General features: G+C 48.3%; 1 protein-coding gene across 2 annotated transcripts in view; it reads right to left on the reverse strand.

The window, feature by feature from the left end:
• Nucleotides 1-1498: 1498 nt before the first annotated feature.
• The window catches only part of Itgal (integrin subunit alpha L), a 43000-nt gene continuing 26124 nt past the window's right edge, over nt 1499-18374 (reverse strand). The window contains exons 18-31 of one of the 2 annotated variants that reach the window (XM_029559077.1): nt 15464-15553; nt 12111-12164; nt 11942-12012; nt 11481-11622; nt 8031-8141; nt 7756-7835; nt 7574-7660; nt 6205-6280; nt 5524-5637; nt 5238-5294; nt 5048-5149; nt 4456-4551; nt 3622-3732; nt 1499-2155 (exon numbers count right to left, since the gene is read on the reverse strand). In XM_029559077.1, the coding sequence (XP_029414937.1) occupies nt 1970-2155; nt 3622-3732; nt 4456-4551; nt 5048-5149; nt 5238-5294; nt 5524-5637; nt 6205-6280; nt 7574-7660; nt 7756-7835; nt 8031-8141; nt 11481-11622; nt 11942-12012; nt 12111-12164; nt 15464-15553 (1377 nt within the window). In that variant the 3' untranslated portion in view covers nt 1499-1969. Of the gene's footprint in view, nt 2156-3621; nt 3733-4455; nt 4552-5047; nt 5150-5237; nt 5295-5523; nt 5638-6204; nt 6281-7573; nt 7661-7755; nt 7836-8030; nt 8142-11480; nt 11623-11941; nt 12013-12110; nt 12168-15463; nt 15554-18374 lie in introns of both variants that reach the window. The other variant, XM_017795775.2, reaches the window with a different exon arrangement.

The following is an 18374-nucleotide window of genomic DNA, read 5'->3' on the forward strand; positions in this document are numbered from 1 at the left end:
ATGAACTTGGGTCTGCTTGCAAGAGCAGCACACCCTTAAGCTGAGCTGTCTCTCCAACCCCTTTACTCCCATCTCCCAAGGAACGGCCAAACTGTCCCTAGTCTCTTCTCCCATTTGTTCTCTCTCTTCTCTTTTCTTCTCACCCCTCTCTGTGCTTCAGTTTGGAATTTTGTCAGTTGTGCGGCTATGGGGAGGGGTGTTATGATTTGAACGTGAAACATTCCCCATAGGCTCAGGTGTTTGGACACTTGGTCCCAGGCTGGTGGTGGTGTTTAGGACAGTTGTGGAACCTTTAGAAGATGGAGCTTTGCTACAGGAAGTACATCACCGGGGTTGGTTCTATATCCTGGCCCTACTTCCTGACTGCTTCCAGACTGCCCAAGCAACATGAAGGGTCAGCCTTCTGCACCAGGCTGGATTACAGCCCCTCTGCAGCTGTGAGCCAAAATAAACCCATCTCTCCCTTAAGTCGCTTCAGTGAGGACACTCATCACAGAGACAGAAACAAAACTACTATGGGGAAGAGAAGCAGGGCAGATTATTTTGGTTCCACTTGGTGAAAATATTGAGAGGAATACATTCATTTAAATGAACCAGGCTGGAATGTTGACCAGCACAAAACCATCACAGAATTGGACAAAATTTTACATTTATTAGATAAATATATGCAAACATATGTTTGGTACTGGGTCTTCAGGTGGATACACTTGCCTCCACCTTGAGTTCTGTTTCCCAGGATGTAGGAGGAGGCTGGGAAGGCTGCACCTTGAAAGATGCAGTGTTCTCTATCTTACCACTGGCTCCACCATCGAGTCAATGAAACTGTGTCAGGTTACTCTGTGCCTACCCTGTGATGTCACCAGGGATCCCCAGGTGAACAGGGTATGTATGCCCTACTCTCATGGAGCTCACAGTCTGAGAGGCAGAAATGAATCATCAAAGAGACAAGTGCAGGCTGGTGTAAGTGTACTGAAGGCTGAGCGGCAGTAAGCCGGGAAAGGAGAACGCGGCAGGAGCAGAGCGTGTGGGCGAATTCGGCGGCGGCGGCAACACAGGGAGGGGCATGACTCCTGAAAGGCCAAGTAACTGGAGCCTAGATACAAGAGGCTGCAGGGGAGGCCGCGGTGGCCCGATTTTGCAGGGCCTTAAAATGCTTATTAAGAAATTTCCCTCTTTTTTTTTTTTGTCTTTTTCAGACAGAGTCTCCCTGTAGCCCCAGCTGGCCTGGATTTGCTATGGAGACCAGGCTGGCCTGGAGCTCACAAAGATCCGCCTGCCTCTGCCTCCTGGAGTGCTGGGACTAAAGGCGTGGGATACCACACCCGGCTAAGAAATTTCAGTTTTAGCTGGACATGATGGCACACCCCTTTAATTCCAGCACTTGGGAAGAAGAGGCAGGCAGATCTCTGTAAATTCCAGCCCAGCCTGGTCTACATAGCAAGTTCCAGGACAGCTGGGGTTACAGGAAGACCCTGTCTCAAAAAGACCAAAAAAAAAAAAAAAAAAAAAAAATTGGTTTTCCCTACAGAACACCACACCTGCAGTAGCAGTGCAGTGACACAGGTGGGGTTTGCTGTCTGGCCACAGAGTCCGGGGTAGACTCCGGGGCAGATTCTGGACTCTGAGGCATCTGGGCAGACAGGAGAGCTGGAGGTCACTGGGTCCTGAGACTACAGTTTTTCCAAATGCAGATCAGAGTCAGTCTCAGGGGACAGACCACAGTGCAAGCTAGCAGAAGACAGGACCACTGACAGTTACGGTGTGTTACCTCTCTGGACTTCCTGGCCTATCCTTCAGTAGATTCTTACAGTATACCTTCAGTAAGGAAGGTAGGAAGAAGTCTCTGCTCAAGACAGGGAAACAGGCCTAGGGAGAGCCTGAGGATGAGGATACACAAAGAATGCAGGCTGAAGCTGATCATCACCAGAGATCTTGAATACAGGGGCCCGCCCTCTGCATCGCCTCAGCCTCAGTCCTTGTCACTGCTATCCTGGGCCTCATTCCCCTGTAGGGGCTCTAGATAGCCCATGTCTTTGGCCTCTTCCCTAGAGGCTGCCAGAGGCTGGGGGTCTTCTCCAGGGATTCCATTCAGAACAGCGCCATCAGTGCCATCAGTCTCCATCTTCTCCTTGAGATTCCGTTTGAAGAAGCCCACCTGCCAGAAGTAAACACTGAGTGAGCCAAAGTCCCTGGACCAGTCACCTAGAAGAATGGGAGGGGATGCTATGCCAGTAAGTCATGCGCACCAGTCATGCCGAATCTGCAACAAGGGTGGGAGACACTGCATGTTTGTTTTTGTTGTTTTTACTTTCTGAGACAAGGTCTCCCTGTAGCCCCAGCTGACCTGGAACTCACTATGTAGACCAGGCTGGCCTCTATCTCACAGAGATCCATCCGCCTTTGCCTCCCAAGAGCTGGGATTAAAGGTGTGTGCCACCATGGTCAGTAAAATACATATATAGACCTAGCTTGGTCTACATTTTGAGAGTTCCAAGCCAACCAGGGCTATATAATGAAGCCCTAAATAAATAAATAAATAAATAAATAGATAGATAGATAAATAAATAAATAAATAATTTTTTTAGAATCAGCAAGATGGTTCAGCAGGTAAAAGCATTTACAACACATCCTGACAACCTAAATTCAATCCCTAGATCCCACCATGGAAAAAGAAAACTGACTCTTGAAAGTTGTCTTCTGACCTCTATCCATGCATTGTGGCACACCTCCCCTCTCTCCCATAACAAATAAAATATTTTTTTTGGTCTTTTTGAGACAGGGTCTCCCTACAGCACTAGCTGGCCTGGAACTTACTATGTAGACCAGGCTGGCCTCGAACTCACAGAGATCCTCCTCCCTCTGCCTCTCCAGTGCTCGGATTCAAGGTGTGCACCACCAAGCTCATCTTATGTTCTTTCTACATCTATGCCAGCTGGTCTTCTAGCGCTCTCTGGCTCACTCCATGGACTCCCGTATACTAACAAAATTAGAATATGGAGGAGTATGAAGAAAACAGGCATCGGTGACAACCCTCCCTGGGCACAAGAAGGGGAAGGTTTGACTCTCTCTCTTTTCTCTGAAACTTTTGTGGTTTTTTAATTTTACAAGGAACATCTGTTTTCCGATCTTCATCTCTAACCTTTTCTTACTGTTCAAATTCCAGTTCAAATGCCACCTTTCCCTTCCAAACCCTCCAGTCTAAGTCAGGCCTCTCTACCACGAGGTCCACAGCACACCCACCCATTGTAGAACTTATTATGCTTATTCCTGTCTCCCCTTCTTTTGGCTGTAGACTCCATACAGGTGATAACCATGTTTGTGCTATATAGGGGGGTCTAGTACAGTGCCTGGCACCAGAGGCCCTTGATATTTGGATACTTCCTTTCTCTTTCCTCTCCCAGCCTACTCCTTGGTTGGACCAGTGCTTGCCTGAGTGATAGCAAAGTCTTATCCCTTGTTCTTTGGGTCTTACAGTTTTGTCTATAGAAGGATAGGGCAGGCTGAGGCCTGTTCTGGCTCTCATACTCCCTGGTATGGTACTCTCCTTCTCTGGTTCCTACACAGTGTCCCCCCATTGCCCCCAGCTGTGTTGCCAACACCTAGTCAGCAGGAAGCTCCTACCTTGTACAGTGCTAGGAAAATCAGCAGCAGCAGCAGAAGTCCCCCGATGCCACTCAGCACATACAGATAGAGCATCTCCTTCTCATATACCACATCAACCTTCATGAGGACCTGGGGAGGAGAGCCAGGCATGCAGGAGAGGACCTCCCATCCTACACATCCCATCTTATCTGTTTGCGCTGCATCACAGCACCAGGCTCTGGCCATAGACCAATGGATTACCCACTGTAGTCACCAGTGATTTGGCCACACCCAGCACAACCCACTTACATGGTTTCCCATTGGCCCCAGGGGGGACTACTACAACCTCAGCTAGGCATCGCAGAACCTGGTTCCTTCCTCCCTCCATTCCTCCCCTTCCCTCCCTCCCTCCCCCCCCCTCTCTCTCATCGTTTCTTTCTTTTGACAGGGTCTCTCTATGTATCCCCAGCTGGCATGGAACTGACTATGTAGGCCAGACTAGCCTTGAACTCATAGAGATCCTGCCTCTGCCTCTGCCTCTGAATACTGGGATTAAAGGCATGTACTACCATGCCTGGCCTCTACTTGTCTCTTTAGATCCCTCTGCTGGCCCGACTGAAGCCCTGGGCCCCTGTACTTGCTGCTCTCTCTGCCGACCAACTGCTGGGCTGATGTCCCTTTCATCTCAGACAAATCATCCTGTATCTAGCTTGACTCTTGAGTTAGGCGGGACCTCCCCACTGCAGGGGGTTTTGGCTTCGGGGAGGTTCGGACTTGGATCAAACCCCTTCTCCCATATGGCCCTCCCACATGAGTTCTGCGTGGGGTTCCTGAGCCTCTCTGCCTGTTCTTGAGCTTCTGAGGGTTGCATACCTGGGCGGTGGAGGCCTTGCTGCCATACAGGTAGAAATGCTTGCTGCTGTTGAAGGAGATGGAGAGTGAGCTGCAGAGGCTGAGCATAGAGGAAGCCTGTGGAGGGTAGGGAGTGTCAGTCAGAGCAGGACTGAGAACAGAGACTTCTGCCCACCTCAGTACAGTGCACAGGAAAGGAGTGGGTGGAGGTGAATCCTGAAGGCAGTCTGCCTTACTGCCCATCTCCTTTCTCTGTGGTGTTACTCGGTTTCAGAAGGGACGGTTTCCTACAAGCAACTGTAACTATCCTTGGCAGCCAGGTGTGGTGGCACAGGCCTGTAATCCCAGCATTCAGGAGACCAAGGCAGGAAGATCACAAGTTACAGGTTATCCTGGACTACATAGTAAGCCCCTATCTCAAAATCAAATAACAAACTTATCCATAGGCCCACAAAACCAACCCTGCAAACTTCAAACATATCCTGTTTTTTTTTTTCATATGCAACTGTGTAAACTGGTGATTTTTCATGAAGATAGGAAAACAGAGGGAGCCTGTGTGGGCAGAGCCCATCACCCGACTCCTTAAGGCACCTGGGTTCCCAACCACTGCTACCTTGATCTCCTCCAGAAGCTCTACAGTCCCCATCACTTGGATGAGGGTCTCCTGCCTGAAGACCATTGGGCAGCGGAACTGGGCTCCAGGAAGACAAGGCTCCTGGAGTCAAGAACATAGAGGTCAAAGAAGCCTGCCTTCCCCTGCACACTGTCCACCCCGTCTGCTTGCTCAGCTCACATGTCCATACCTCAGCTGCACTGGGTGGCATCTTCAAGTCCTCATGGTAGCAGATGACAGGAGGATCCTAGGAATTGGAGGTGGGGGTCTAGTAGTGGGGGGGTCACAGAAGAACTCAGACACCCTAGCTCTCCCTCCCCAGATAACAAGTAACTTATTAAGACATCTCTGAGTCTATGGAATTAAGATCTGTCCATCCATCCATGTTCCCCTCCCACACCCAGCAATTCAGTGTAGTTGTTCAATACACGGAACCCTGGACCAGCTCACCCTCCCCCCTTCTGGGTGGCACTCACCATCTGCACAGTCCATGTGTGTTTAATGAGGCCGTTGCTGTGAAGCTGTGGCACTCTAACCAAGGCCTCCAGTGTGGGCATACTGTGGTCATAGGCAGAAGGCTGAATCCTCACCTGGCAAAGGAGATGGAGACTGCAGAGCCTGAACGGCAGCTACCCTGCCTGCCACTCCAGCCTGTGTGACCTGAGTCCTAGGCTCTGGCTAAGTCTTAATGCCTGCTATTTGCTAGACAATAAGTAATGAAGGACCATACCTGACCCTGTCCTCAGAGCCTTCCTGCAAGGTCCTGGCCCCAGACTCTCTGAAGGTCTGGCTGACTCCGTAAAGAAAGGACACTCCCCCTCTTGTAGGATGAACTCTGTCCACCCCCAGCAGGATGGCAGAGGGGCTGCTTATGTGCTGTGTGCCTCTAATTTCTCTAGACTGCGCTTCTGAGGACAGGAGCAATAGCTTATTTTCATCTCCGGTTCTCTATTGCCTGGTGTAGCATCTAGCACACAATAGGCCTCAAAAAAGGTAGCTTTTAAATCCAGGAGTGGTGGTACATACCTGTAATACCACAACTACAACCCTGAGGCCCTGAATAGAAGTTGTGAAGCTCTGTGCTTAGGAAGGATGGGTCTAGAGGGCAGGGCAGTTGATGGGCCTGAGTGAAAGTGTGGCCCCAGGGAAGTCAGTACCTGGTAGATGTGCTGGACTTGTTGGATCTTGGGGCCTTTGGGAGTGAAGCTGATATAGAGAGTGGAGTTCTCCTGGCTGTGGAGATGCGCAGAGGGATGGAAAGTGGGGGAGATGCAGTTCAGACTCCAAGAAGCCTCTGAGCCTCCAGCATAGCTGGGGACCTCACAGACACTCTGTCATTGAGTCCTTTGGAAACTAAGGCCAGTAGAGGGACAAGACTGGAACCTCCAAGTCAGGGTCATGCCCTGGGGGCCTTATCCTTGTCACCACATGTCACCTCTCCAGTGTCTCCACTGTCCCCTGGGCTCTGCTTGTCCTCTAAGGCCACCTCCCCCACCTAGCCTTCTAGTGCCCTCTGTCCTCTGCCCTGAGATCGTCTCATCCCAAAGCTCACCTGCTCAGAACCCTCCTGGCTCCTGGCTGCTACCCACAAGGATCAGAGGCCCAAGCCCTTCGCACCCAGACCACCTTCCCACTGCTCTCCAGCCGTGTTGGAGGTGCCCACCTGGTTCCCCGCCCTGGCCTGCATCCTGCCTCCTTGTGTTCACCTATGCTCTGCTCTCTGCTTCCTTTCCTGGCCTTCATCCCACTGCCTCCAGACCCTAGCCCAAGGCCCACGTTCTCCATGAATCCTTCCGTCTTTCACCCTGCTGTGATCTTTCATATCAACCACATCCTGCAAGACATTTATGTTCAAAAGCACTAGACACCCGAGTTCAGACCTTGTCTCGCAGAGCCAACTTCAAAAAGCCTCTGCTTTCTTAGCTTCCTTCTCTGTACAGTAGCTAGGGCGTGCACCTAGAGACCCCGAGAGTCCTGCTGCAGCATGCTGAGTGCTGACCGTGTGAGTGGGTTTGCTTTAACCAGACAGTAAGCTCCTGGAGGGCAAGGGCCATCGTGGGGACGGTCCTTCCCTCTTGTCTAGTACTGCAGGCCCAGGAAGGGAGAGAATCTAGAACAACTGGGCACTGCCAAGAGCTCTGGAGTCAAAGAGACTTGAGTGGAAACCCTGCCTTCAGTCCATCTTAGCTGCATGCCCCTGGGCCCGCTGTCCCTGTGTTCATCAGTAGGGCGAAGAGAAGTGCAGCTCCTTGCAGAGGCAAGGCAAGTTCCAGAGACAGGCTGCAACCAGCCAGTCAATAGTGTGCTGCTCCTTCCACTGGTGAATGCTCACCTGATTCAGCACTCTTAAAGGGTCTCCTAGTTTGGAGGCCTGAAGCCTGTTGTGGCAACTTGGATTAGTTCTCACTAAACCTGGGAAGCTCTAGAACAGGAAGGGGACCAGTAGTGGAAGCCCCAAGGGGTGAGGACACCCAAATAGGGAGGCTGAGGTGGAAAGAAGGGTTGACTTGGCTCAGCAGCACTCACTCCTCAATAAGGATGTTGACTGGGAACAGGACAGGGATGCGGGTGGTGGCTGAATTGTCCTTCAGGAGGCTGGGGTCCTCATTCTCACTGGACAGAGCAGGACAGAAGACACGGTTAGATGGGTGTGGCCAGCCTTCCTGGCACTCTAACCCCAACACAGCAATGTGGATGGGCCGGCTCACCAGTGCACAGTAGCATTCAGCTCAACAAAATCCTCCCAGGAGCTATTCAACAGTGTATTAAACACCACCTGGATGGTGACCTGGCAGGGAAGGAGAGGGAAAGAAGACTGAGGTGCCTCAGGAGTAGCTTCAGGTCTTCACGGCCCCAGCCTGGTCATCGGGACTGCAACGACCAGAGGGAGAGCTCTATATCCTGGCACTGGGTAAGCATTTCATCCCCATTGGGCAGGTAAGAAAACTGAGGCTCTGAAGTGGCAGAGATACACGACACTCACCGATCGGCCTGCTCTGAAGATGGGAGCGCTCACATTGCATGCCAGGGTCTTCGTCTGGAGTCTTGACTCCTCAGTAAGCTCCTCACAGCTCAGAGGTATCTGGCTGTGCGGCTGCGAGTAAGGAGAGAGGAAGTTTGCTAGTGGACAAGGCCCAGGGTCCCCCAGGGGCCATGAACTCTCAGGGTCTGTGGCTTCCAGGACTCTGTCCTGTCATGGTACATGCTGAGAGAGGTAGGGTCAAAGAGTCAGAGGCACAGATGGCCACAGTGGTGCATGCCTGTAGTCTCTGTTATTCAGGACACTGAGGCAGGTGAAATCCCAAACAAAGCAAAGCAAAGCAAAACGAAACAAAAAGTATGTGAAGTGAAATAAGTCAGATGAATAGGTCAAATATCAAGAGTTATTGATATGAATGGTCTAGAAGATGTAAATTCACAGAAATAGAAAGCAGATGAGAAGGGATGGGAGTGGAGAAGACAGGGGAATGGGGACTCACTGCTTAATGGACATGAGGTGGTGTAAAAGTTCTACAGATAGTGGTGATAGTTGTACAACAATGTGAACAGACTCAGTGCCGTGAATGGTATGCCAAGGAATGATTAGAATGCTAAAAATATATCTACCACAATAAAAAAATTAAAAGAGGGTGGGTGAGATAGCTCAGCAAGTAAAGGTGCCTACTCACAAGCCTCATGAGTTTAAGCCTCAGGACCCACAGGGTGGGAGAACTTACTCTTGCAAGTTGTCCTCTGACCTCCACATGTGTACAATGGCACATGTACATTTGCACACATGTGATTCCACATGTGTATACACAGAAAATAAATAAATGTAATAAAAAAAATTTTAATTGAAACATAGGCCAGCCATGATGGCGCACGCCTTTAATCCCAGCACTCAGGAGGCAGAGGCAGGCGAATCTCTGTAAATTCAAGGTCAGCCTGGTCTACATAGCGAGTTCCAGGTCAGCTGGAGTTAGGGAAACCCTGTCTCAAAAGACCAAAATAAATAAATAAATAAATAAATAAATAAACAAACAAACAAATAAATAAATAAAAATGTAAAACATAAAATAAATAAATGAATGTAGCAATAGCTGAGTTGTGTGAACATCTCTATAATTTTGAAATTTCTTTTTTAAAAAAATATTTTATTTATTATTTTTATTTTATGTGTGTGAGTATATTGCCTGTATGCATGTAAGTGTGTCTGTGTCATGCAGTGCCTGCAGAGGTCAGAAGAGGGTGTCGGATCACCTGGAACTGGAGTTATGGACCATGTGGATGCTGGGAATTAAACCCAGGTCCTTTGCAGATGCAGTCAAGTGTTCTTAACCACTGAGACATCTCTCCAGCCCCCATAATTTTGAAGTTTCTACGATGATTATGTATGATTTAAAAAGAGTATTTGAAAAATGAAAGCTCTATCTTTTTAGAGAAAGGGTCTCATGTATGCCAGACTGGCCCCTAACTATGCAACCAACAATGAGCTTGAACTTCTGACCCTCCTCCTCAGAACTGGGATTAGAGGTATGTACCACCCTGCCCAGTTTTATTCAGTGATGAGGACTGGAGGAACACAGGGCTTCCTGCATGCTAGGCAAGCACTCTACCAACTAAGTTACATTTTCTAAAACTTGTATCCAAAACATCTAGGATGCTGTCCAAACAGACTGTGTCCATCTCTCTGACGAATACAAATTCACGTCAGCAAGTTTAGTAGGGACTTAACCCCGGTGCCTCTTTCTTTTCTTTTTTAAAAAATATTTTATTTTATTTTATTTTTTTGGTCTTTTTGAGACTGAGTCCCCTGTAGCTCCAGCTGTCCTGGAGCTCACTATGTAGACCAGGCTGCCTTTGAACTCACAGAGATCTGCCTGCCTCTGCCTCCCAAGTGCTGGGATTAAAGGCGTGAGCCACCATACCTGGCTATTATTTTTATTTTATGAGTTATTGCCTGCATGTGTATAAGTCTAACCATGTGGTGTGGTGCCCATGGAGGTTAGAGGAGGGAGTCAGATCCCCTGAAACTGGAGTTATGGATGGTCATCAGCTGCCATGTGGGTGTTGGGAATTAAACCCAGGTCTTCTGGAAGAGCAGTCAGTGCTCTTAAACACTGAGCCATTTCTCCAGAACCCCCCAGCATCTTTTTCATGTGTCTCTTTCCATATGACTCACTCACTAACCCTATAGGTGTCCTCATCCTCACTGTGTGTGTGTGTGTGTGTGTGTGGTGTGTATGTGTGTGTGGTGTGTGTGTATGTGTATGTGGTGTGTATGTGTCTGTGTGTGTGGTGTGTGTGTGTATGTGTGTGTGGTGTGTGTGTGTGTGGTGTGTATGTGTGTTGTGTGTGTGTGTGTGTGTGGTATGTGTATGTGTGTGTGTGGTGTGTGTGGTGTGTATGTGTGGTGTGTATGTGTGTGTAGTGTGTGTGTGGTGTGTGTGGTGTGTGTTGTGGGTGTGTTGTGTGTTGTGTGTATGTGTGTGTATGTGTGTGTGGTGTGTATGTGTATGTGTGTGGTGTGTATGTGCGTGTGTATGTGTATGTGTGTGTAGTGTGTATGGTGTGTGTGTGTGGTGTGTGTGTGTATGTGTGTGTGGTGTATGAGTGTGTATGTGTGTATGTATGTTTGTGTATATGTGTGTATGTGTGTGTGGTGTGTGTGGTGTGTATGTATGTGTGTGTGTGGTGTGTGTGGTGTGTGGTGTGTGTATGTGTGGTGTGTGTTGTGTGTGGTGTGTGTGTATGTGTATGTGTGTGTGTATGTGTATGTGTGTGTGTATGTGTATGTGTGTTTATGTGTATGGTGCGTGTATGTGTGTGTGTGGTGTGTGTGTGTGTGGTGTGTGTGTGTGTGTGTGTGGTGTGTGTGTGTGTGGTGTGTGTGTGTGTGTGTGTGGTGTGTGTGGCAGGGTGCTCCTGTAGAGGCCAGAGGTCCGCTTCCATGCTGTTCCTCAGGAGTTGTCCTCTTTTCTCCCTTTCTTTCCTTTCTCTTCTCTCTCTCCCTCCCTCCCTCCCTCCCTCTCTCTCTCTCTCTCTCTCTCTCTCTCTCTCTCTCTCTCTCTCTTTCAGTTGGCTTGAGTTCACCAAGTCAGCGAGGCTAGGCTGCCTGGCCATACCAACGTCAGAGATCCTCCTGTTTCTACCTCCCCAGCACTGGGATTATAGGGTCTGTCACTATGCCTAGCTTTTTAACTGATATTGGGGATCAGACTCAGGTTCTCGTCTGTACAAAATAAGCTCTTTACCTCCTGACTGAGCCATCGCCACAGTCTCCTCAGATCAGAGTTTAATGAGCACTATCAGGCTGGGAATGCAGATACAACCCTCCCAGCCTTCACACCCATAGCTGCCCACCCACTCAGGCCGTCCAGGCTGTCTAAGGCTCCCTGAGGGGGTAGGAGACAGTACAGGAAAGCCAGAAGGCAGGTGCCACCCTCAGGCTCACCTTGAGCACCTTCACCTTTCGGAAAGAGAGTCCTTGAGGGAAGCTCAGGCCCAGTTGGACCCAGTAAGCATCTTCTCCTGAGTTGCTCAGCATCCACTCCACAGTAAGGCTGGCAGAGGAAGTCAGAGGCAGGACCACGGATCTAGGGGATCGTAGGGAGTTAGAGAAAAGTTATAGGGCCAAGATGCAGGAAACAGTATCTGATGGGGACTTCAGAACTGAGATCTGGCAGATCATAGACATCAGCTCCTGTGCTCAGGCTGCCAGTTCTGTGATGCATCTGATCCCCACCAGAGCTCTGTAAACGACTGCCTTTCTCAGAGAAGGAAGCTAAGTGGCCTCCCTACTGGACACATCCAGGGAGTGCAGGGTCTTTTGACACTAGCTCAGTATTCTTTCTAGATGCCTCAAGAAAACAGAGTGGAACTGAGGAAGGACTCAAGGGACAAAGGCTTCCAGACCTGTTAGGGGACGACAGCCCCAGGTTTGCCTCACACTTCTTGTCCTCACCACAGTTCTTCTCAAAGGGGATCTGAAAGGCCAAGGAGAAGGGACAGGAGGCTTGGGCCCAGACAAGGCAGGACAGTCCAGGGACCCCAGGCCTGTGGTTCTGCCCTTCCTCCCTCTTACCTCTTTGGTCTCTGAGTGTGGCGAGGGTCCCAGGATGGGTTGCATGTTCCTGTCCTGCTGAGCATGGAGAATGAAGATAGAGAGCTCAGCTGAGTGAGTAGGTCTTGTGAAGGGACAAGAGGGACTCAGGTGGAATGCTGTGGTCTGCCTACTCTTCTACCCACACCCATAGTCAGGCATGTGGTCCTCCCCTGGTGACAGCTTCCCAAAGGGAAGATGAAGCTTAGGATGCCTCTCCCTCCCACCGACGGAGATCTGAGCTGGGACAAAGCAGCCCACAGTTCCTTCCTTGGCAGGATCTCCTCCTGCTCAGCACCTGACCTCACCTGCTCTTTGCTGTCCTCCTCTGAGAACCCCTCTTCCCCCTTGGAGAAAGGACTAAGACTCTGAGACTTGATGTGAAGGGTAATGGAGCCTTGGAAGGACTTCGTGGGTTGTTATAGCTGTACCTTCTAGAAAGCCTCCAGCCTCCAACCCTCAGGCCACCTGTCAGCCTCCAGATTCTTCCATAAAGGGTTAGTCCTGGTGGTCTCTGCTGACTGCTCCCCACCTACCCTCAACATTCACACAGATCCCCACTATCCACTGGGCCGTGGGCCAAATGTCTGTCCAGGGCCTTGAACTCTCTCAGCTGTCTTTCTGAAAGAAGCAAGCTCAATGTCCCCATTTTTCTTGACTTTATCAGTGTACATCTACCCCCAACCTCTACCTAACCCATTCATTTTGTAAAGCCCAGAACCAATGGCATTTTCCAGAAAATCTTTTTTGACTTTAACTGTAACTCCAGGTCTTTTCCTGATTTTTTTGTACCTCAAGATTTGGCTTTTAATAGGAGCCTGTGGTAGAGACTCAGGCTGTCCCCGCATGGACTTCCTCACCTCTTGCCTTTAAAAAAAGTTTCCACTTTTTTGCCGGGTGGTCAAGCTAATGCAGTCAAGAGATTGCTTTCTTTAGCCTTTCTTACAGTGCGATCATGTGACTAAGTTCTGACCAATGAGATGTATAGAAAACTGTTACATAGATTTTTTTTTTTTTTTGGTCTTTTTGAGACAGGGTTTCCCTGTAGCCCCAGCTGTCCTAGAACTCACTATGTAGACCAGGCTGGCCTTGAACTCACAGAGATCCACCTGCCTCTGCTTTCTGAGTGCTGGGATTAAAAGTGTGTGCCACCATGTCTGGCTATGTTATATAGATTTTTAGAAAATATTCTTCAAGGGAAGATGAGTGTGTTTGTTTCCTCTATGCTGCTTGGCAAGGCACAGACATGATGGCTGGAGGCCAAACTGTCATCTTTGTGTGCACAATGTAGCTGCCACAGAAACTGCACAGTCCACAAAACCAAAAGCATGTACTCTTTGGTTCTTTCCAGACAACCTGTCGACCTGATTCAGAATTACTCAAACCATACCAGCATCTGCTTGTCTTTTACAGGAGAAAGAAAGACTCTTAAAAAGTCAGTTTTGGGGGCTGGAGAGATGGCTCAGTGGTTAAGAACACTGACTGTTCTTGCAGAAGACCCAGGTTCGAATCCCAGCACCCATATGGCAGTTAACAACTGTCTGTAACTCCAGTTTCAGGGGATCTGATGGCCTCTTCTGTCCTCCATGGGCATTGCATGACACAGATACACTTACATACATGCAGACAATATATGCATACACATAAAATTTTTTTTAATTAAAATTAAAATAAAAACTCTTCTTGAAAAAAAAAAATCACTTTTGGGGCCAGTGAAATGACTCAGTAGTAAAGGTGCTTGCTGTCAACCTGACAACCTGAGGGACCCACATGATGGATGGAGAGAGCCAACTCCCACAAGTTGTCCTCTGATCTCCACTTACGCTCCGTGGTATATTTTTAATGGCTATGGAATATGGACACACAACTAATTAATGTAGTAAAACAAAACCTTTTTTTGTTCCAGATATGGTCTCACTATGTAGCCCTGGCTGGCTTGGAGGTTTCTGTGTAGACGAGGCTGGCCTAGAACTCACTATGTAGACCAGTACCTCAATGGAACACACACGAAGCCAGGCCGTGGCCTTGATCTCAGAGTCAGTCTCCTAAGTCAGGGAAGTTAGGGTTCTGAAACTTAATTTATAAAAGCTCAGGAATAAACTTCCTTCCTCCACATAAAAATTCTTTGACATCTCCACAGCTAGACCCTAAGTCCATCTGTCCCCACCTTCCTCTCACTTTGTGTGACCATCACTCCACAGTCTCTAGTGTCTTTATGCCTCTGCCACATTATGGCCTCTGAACACCAGCCTCTCCTCCACCTGGGGACTTCCGGGTCACCTCCAGGGGCAGACTCGCCTTACCCCTCAGATCTTTGGCACAGACCACTGCTGCCCTGTGCCTAACTTGCCTGTGGCAGCACCATAGTGCGCTGTAACCCTGGCTTCTCTGCAGCGGCCTGTGAGTTCTCCCAGCTCATGCTTATGAACAGCTACAGAACCAGTGCCCAGAGCTGACTCAGCACAGATGGGGCTTAGTCAGCTTTGCTCAAAGGCACGAAGAGAGGTGGGAACACAATGCTTATTTCTGCTAAGTGCACTGCTCTGACCTTCAAATCTCAGGACAGGGAGTATGAGGGTGAGAAGCAGGGTGCAACTCACTGCATGTGCAAGGGCACAGCAGCCTGTGTTCAGTGGTCACCACACAGGACTCCTCTAGAAGAGCCTCCCAGAGATGAGACTCTCAGCACAGGTAGAAAACAGTCCCAGGCAGGGGATGGGGACAGAGGCCACTCAGGCTGCGCTGCAAAAGAAGTCCACACATTCATGCTTCCAGACCCTGCTGCCTCCAACCTGCCCAACCACCTGCTGAGTGCCAAGAATTTCAAAAGAGGACATCACACTTTTGGCACTGGATAGGGAGCGTTAGGTCTTGGAAGCTGGGATAGATTTTTTTCCCAATTAGTTTCATAGCACCCCAATTTAGCATTGAATTGAAAGCACACGAGAGAGAAGGCTAACTGAGGTACCTTGTCTTTACACCAAGGAACAGGCCCAGGCCCAAAGCTGGGATTTGAAGTTCTCTCCTGAAGTGTGCATGTTGAGCAGTGTTAGAAGTTGGTGTGGTTGGAGCTGATGCCTACCAGGGTCCTGGAACAGGTTCACTGAAGGGACTCTAGAGAATCCACTGAGAGCCCCAGAGCCACCATCACAGCTCCCCTTCTCTCCAAAGTTCTGTCAAACACAAACCCCCACGAATTCCCTTCCTGCTTAAGACATATTTAGCTTCTGTTGCTGACAATCAGAATGCCATGCTACAAACACAACTACTAGCTGCTAAATGGACATTCTACTCTTCCTGTCACACATCAATGCCTCCAGCTGATCTCTCCTTACCACATCTTGGTCCCTCGGTGTCCCTTCTTCCTCCAAAAGAGAGAAATTCAGGGAGACGTTGATAGGGGAGATGAGGTCTTGAATGCAGATCTGAAAGTGAGAGGAACACACCTCTGTCATAAATCTGACCTTTACCACAGTTCAGACCAAATGTGTGCCTTCCCAATGACGAAATTCTAGTAGTTGCTTGTCTAGGACCATATCATTTCCCCCTGCATACACTTCAATGCACTAAATGCATCTACTCCATATCAGGTGTTTATAGTGGGCTCCTCAGTACCAGCTTCTGTTCCTCAGTCCAAACTCCATGCCAGACATCACTAATCAAGTTCACAGTTTTCCACTGAATTGCAATGGAAGCATTTGAACCACTGTCAAATTGATCTAGACCGAGAGGCAAGCGTGATGGTTCATGCTTGCAATCCTAGGACTTGGAAGGCTGAGGTAGGAGGAGGATCACCTCGAGTCCCGGGCTAGCCTGGGCTACAGAATGAGACCCTATCTCACATAAACAAATAAGAAAACTGCTCCAGGCAGCTATTATCAAATTTCATGCAAGAATACTCCAGAGCAACGAAGCTCCAGTTGCAGAATTCTACTTCCTTGACAACAGGGACAGGTTCAGTCTTTTGTTGTTACTAGTGCCTAACAAGCCCTGGGTAGGCACTCAATTTGTACTTTACCTAAGGAGCCTATTAATCCTAACAGGTGGACATGATCATTCCCACATTCAAAATGAAAAGGGCTCTAAAGGCTGATTCCATTGTCCTTAGGTCTAGAACTGAGAGGGACAGAGCCAGTTTGAACCCACACATCTAGATCCAAAGCCCCAGGTCTCTTTTACATCTTGTTGCCATCTTCTATGGCCAATTCTTGCTTTAAGTTTTCAAATTTGTAAGGAGTAGAGTACGGGGAGGTAGAGAGACACTGAGTGGAATTAGGAACAAAATGAAACTGTGAGAGGCAGGGATGGTGGTGCAGCCTTTAATCCTAGCACTCGGAAGGCAGAGGCAAGCAGATCTCTGTGAGTCCATGCCAGCCTGACATAATACATAATGAGTTCCAGGCCAGCCAGGGTTACATAGTGAGACTATCTTAAGAGTGAGAAAGAGAGACTAGGAGTGGATAGTTGTTTAAAGTGATTGCTGATTATCTAGGGTTTTATTTTGTTTTGTTTCGATTTGGTTTAGTCTTCCTCAGCTGGCCTAGAATTCACTCTGTAGACCAGTCTGGCCTCGAATTTATAGAGCTCCACCTGCCTCTGCCTCTCAAGTGCTGGGATTAAAGGCGTGCACAACCATGCCTGGCAAACTGGGGTTTATTAAACTGGCTTTACTTCTGTATACACAAAAAAAAATCTCAGATAAGAAGTATAAAACGAACCTCAAAATAATGTACTCTAAGCCTGTCTTTGACTTTTTATATAATATTTAGGAGATAATAATAATTTGATGCCAGTTCCATTTTTTTGTTTTGTTTTTGTTTTTGTTTTTTGAGACAGGGTCTCCCTGTAGCTCCAGCTGGCCTGGAACTCGCTATGTAGATCAGATTGGCCTTGAACTCACAGAGATCTGCCTGCTTCTGCCTCCCAAGTGCTGGGACTAAAGGAGTGCACCACCACGCCCAGTGCCAGTTCCATTTTTACACAGGATTGCTATAAGCAAACTACATTTCGATATTTTAGCAACTATTCAAACATTCTAAAAAATTTTGTATTTATTATTTTTATTTAATTTCATGTGTATGAGTGCATTGCACACATGTATGTAGGTGCATCTATGTCATGTAGTGCTCACAGAGGTCAGAAGATGGTATTGGGATCTTCTGGAGCTGGAATTATGAATGATTGTTAGCTACCACATGGGTCCAGTCAATGCTCTTAACCATTGAGCCATTTCTCCAGCACCTCAAACTAACATTAAAAAAAATTCTATGGGACTGGAGAGATGGTTCAGCATCTGGGTCCTGCTCTTGCCAAGGACCCAGGTTCGTTTCTCAGCACCCACATGGTGGCTAACAGCCGTCCATAACTCCAGTTCCAGGGGAATCTGATGTTCTCCTCTCACCACAGGCATTGCACAACATGGATACACTTATATACATGCAGGCGATACTCTCGCACATGAAAAATTTCAAAAATAAAATAAAACCTTTTTAGGGGCTGGAGAGATGGCTCAACAGTTAAGAGCACTGGCTGCTCTTGCAGAGGACCCAGGTTCAATTCCCAGCACCTACATAGTGGCTAACAACCATCCGTAACCCCAGTTCCAGGGGATGCCCTCTTCTGTCCTCCTCGGGCATTGCATGATGTGGGCATCTATGTATATTCATTCAGGCAATACATTCATAGACATAAAATAAAAAGTTTTAAAAAAAAAAAACAAAAATCTTTCTAGCCAGGTGTGGTGGTAAACACCTTTAATCCCAGTACTTGGGAGACAACGGCAGGCAGATCTCTGTGAAATCGAGACCATCCTAGTCTACATAGGGAATCCCAGGCTACCAAGGCTACATAGTAAAACCTTATCTCAAACACACAAACAAACAAGCAAACAAAAATCTTTCTCGTGTGAGCGCTAATAATAAAGTAGCACGTGTACCTGATAGGTAATGCTGTACTATGAAGACTATTCCATAGCTGTGAAAAGTAACTCAGAAAGCTGAGTAGCGACATTAGCATATTAATATTTGAGAAAAGAATAGGGGAAGGGGCTGGAGAGATGGCTCAGCGGTTAAGAGCACTGACCGCTCTTGCGGAGGACCCGGGTTCAATTCCCAGCACCCACATGGCAGTTACGAACCATCCTTAACCCCGGTTCAAGGGGAATTTGAAGCCCTCTTCTGACCTCCGTGGCATTGCACAACATGGGTGCACTCATATACATGCAGGCAATACAGTCATACACATAAA

The sequence above is a fragment of the Nannospalax galili genome, unplaced genomic scaffold (genome assembly GCF_000622305.1).
Source record: "Nannospalax galili isolate Female #2095 unplaced genomic scaffold, S.galili_v1.0 scaffold788, whole genome shotgun sequence".
Taxonomy (NCBI): Eukaryota; Metazoa; Chordata; class Mammalia; order Rodentia; family Spalacidae; genus Nannospalax; species Nannospalax galili.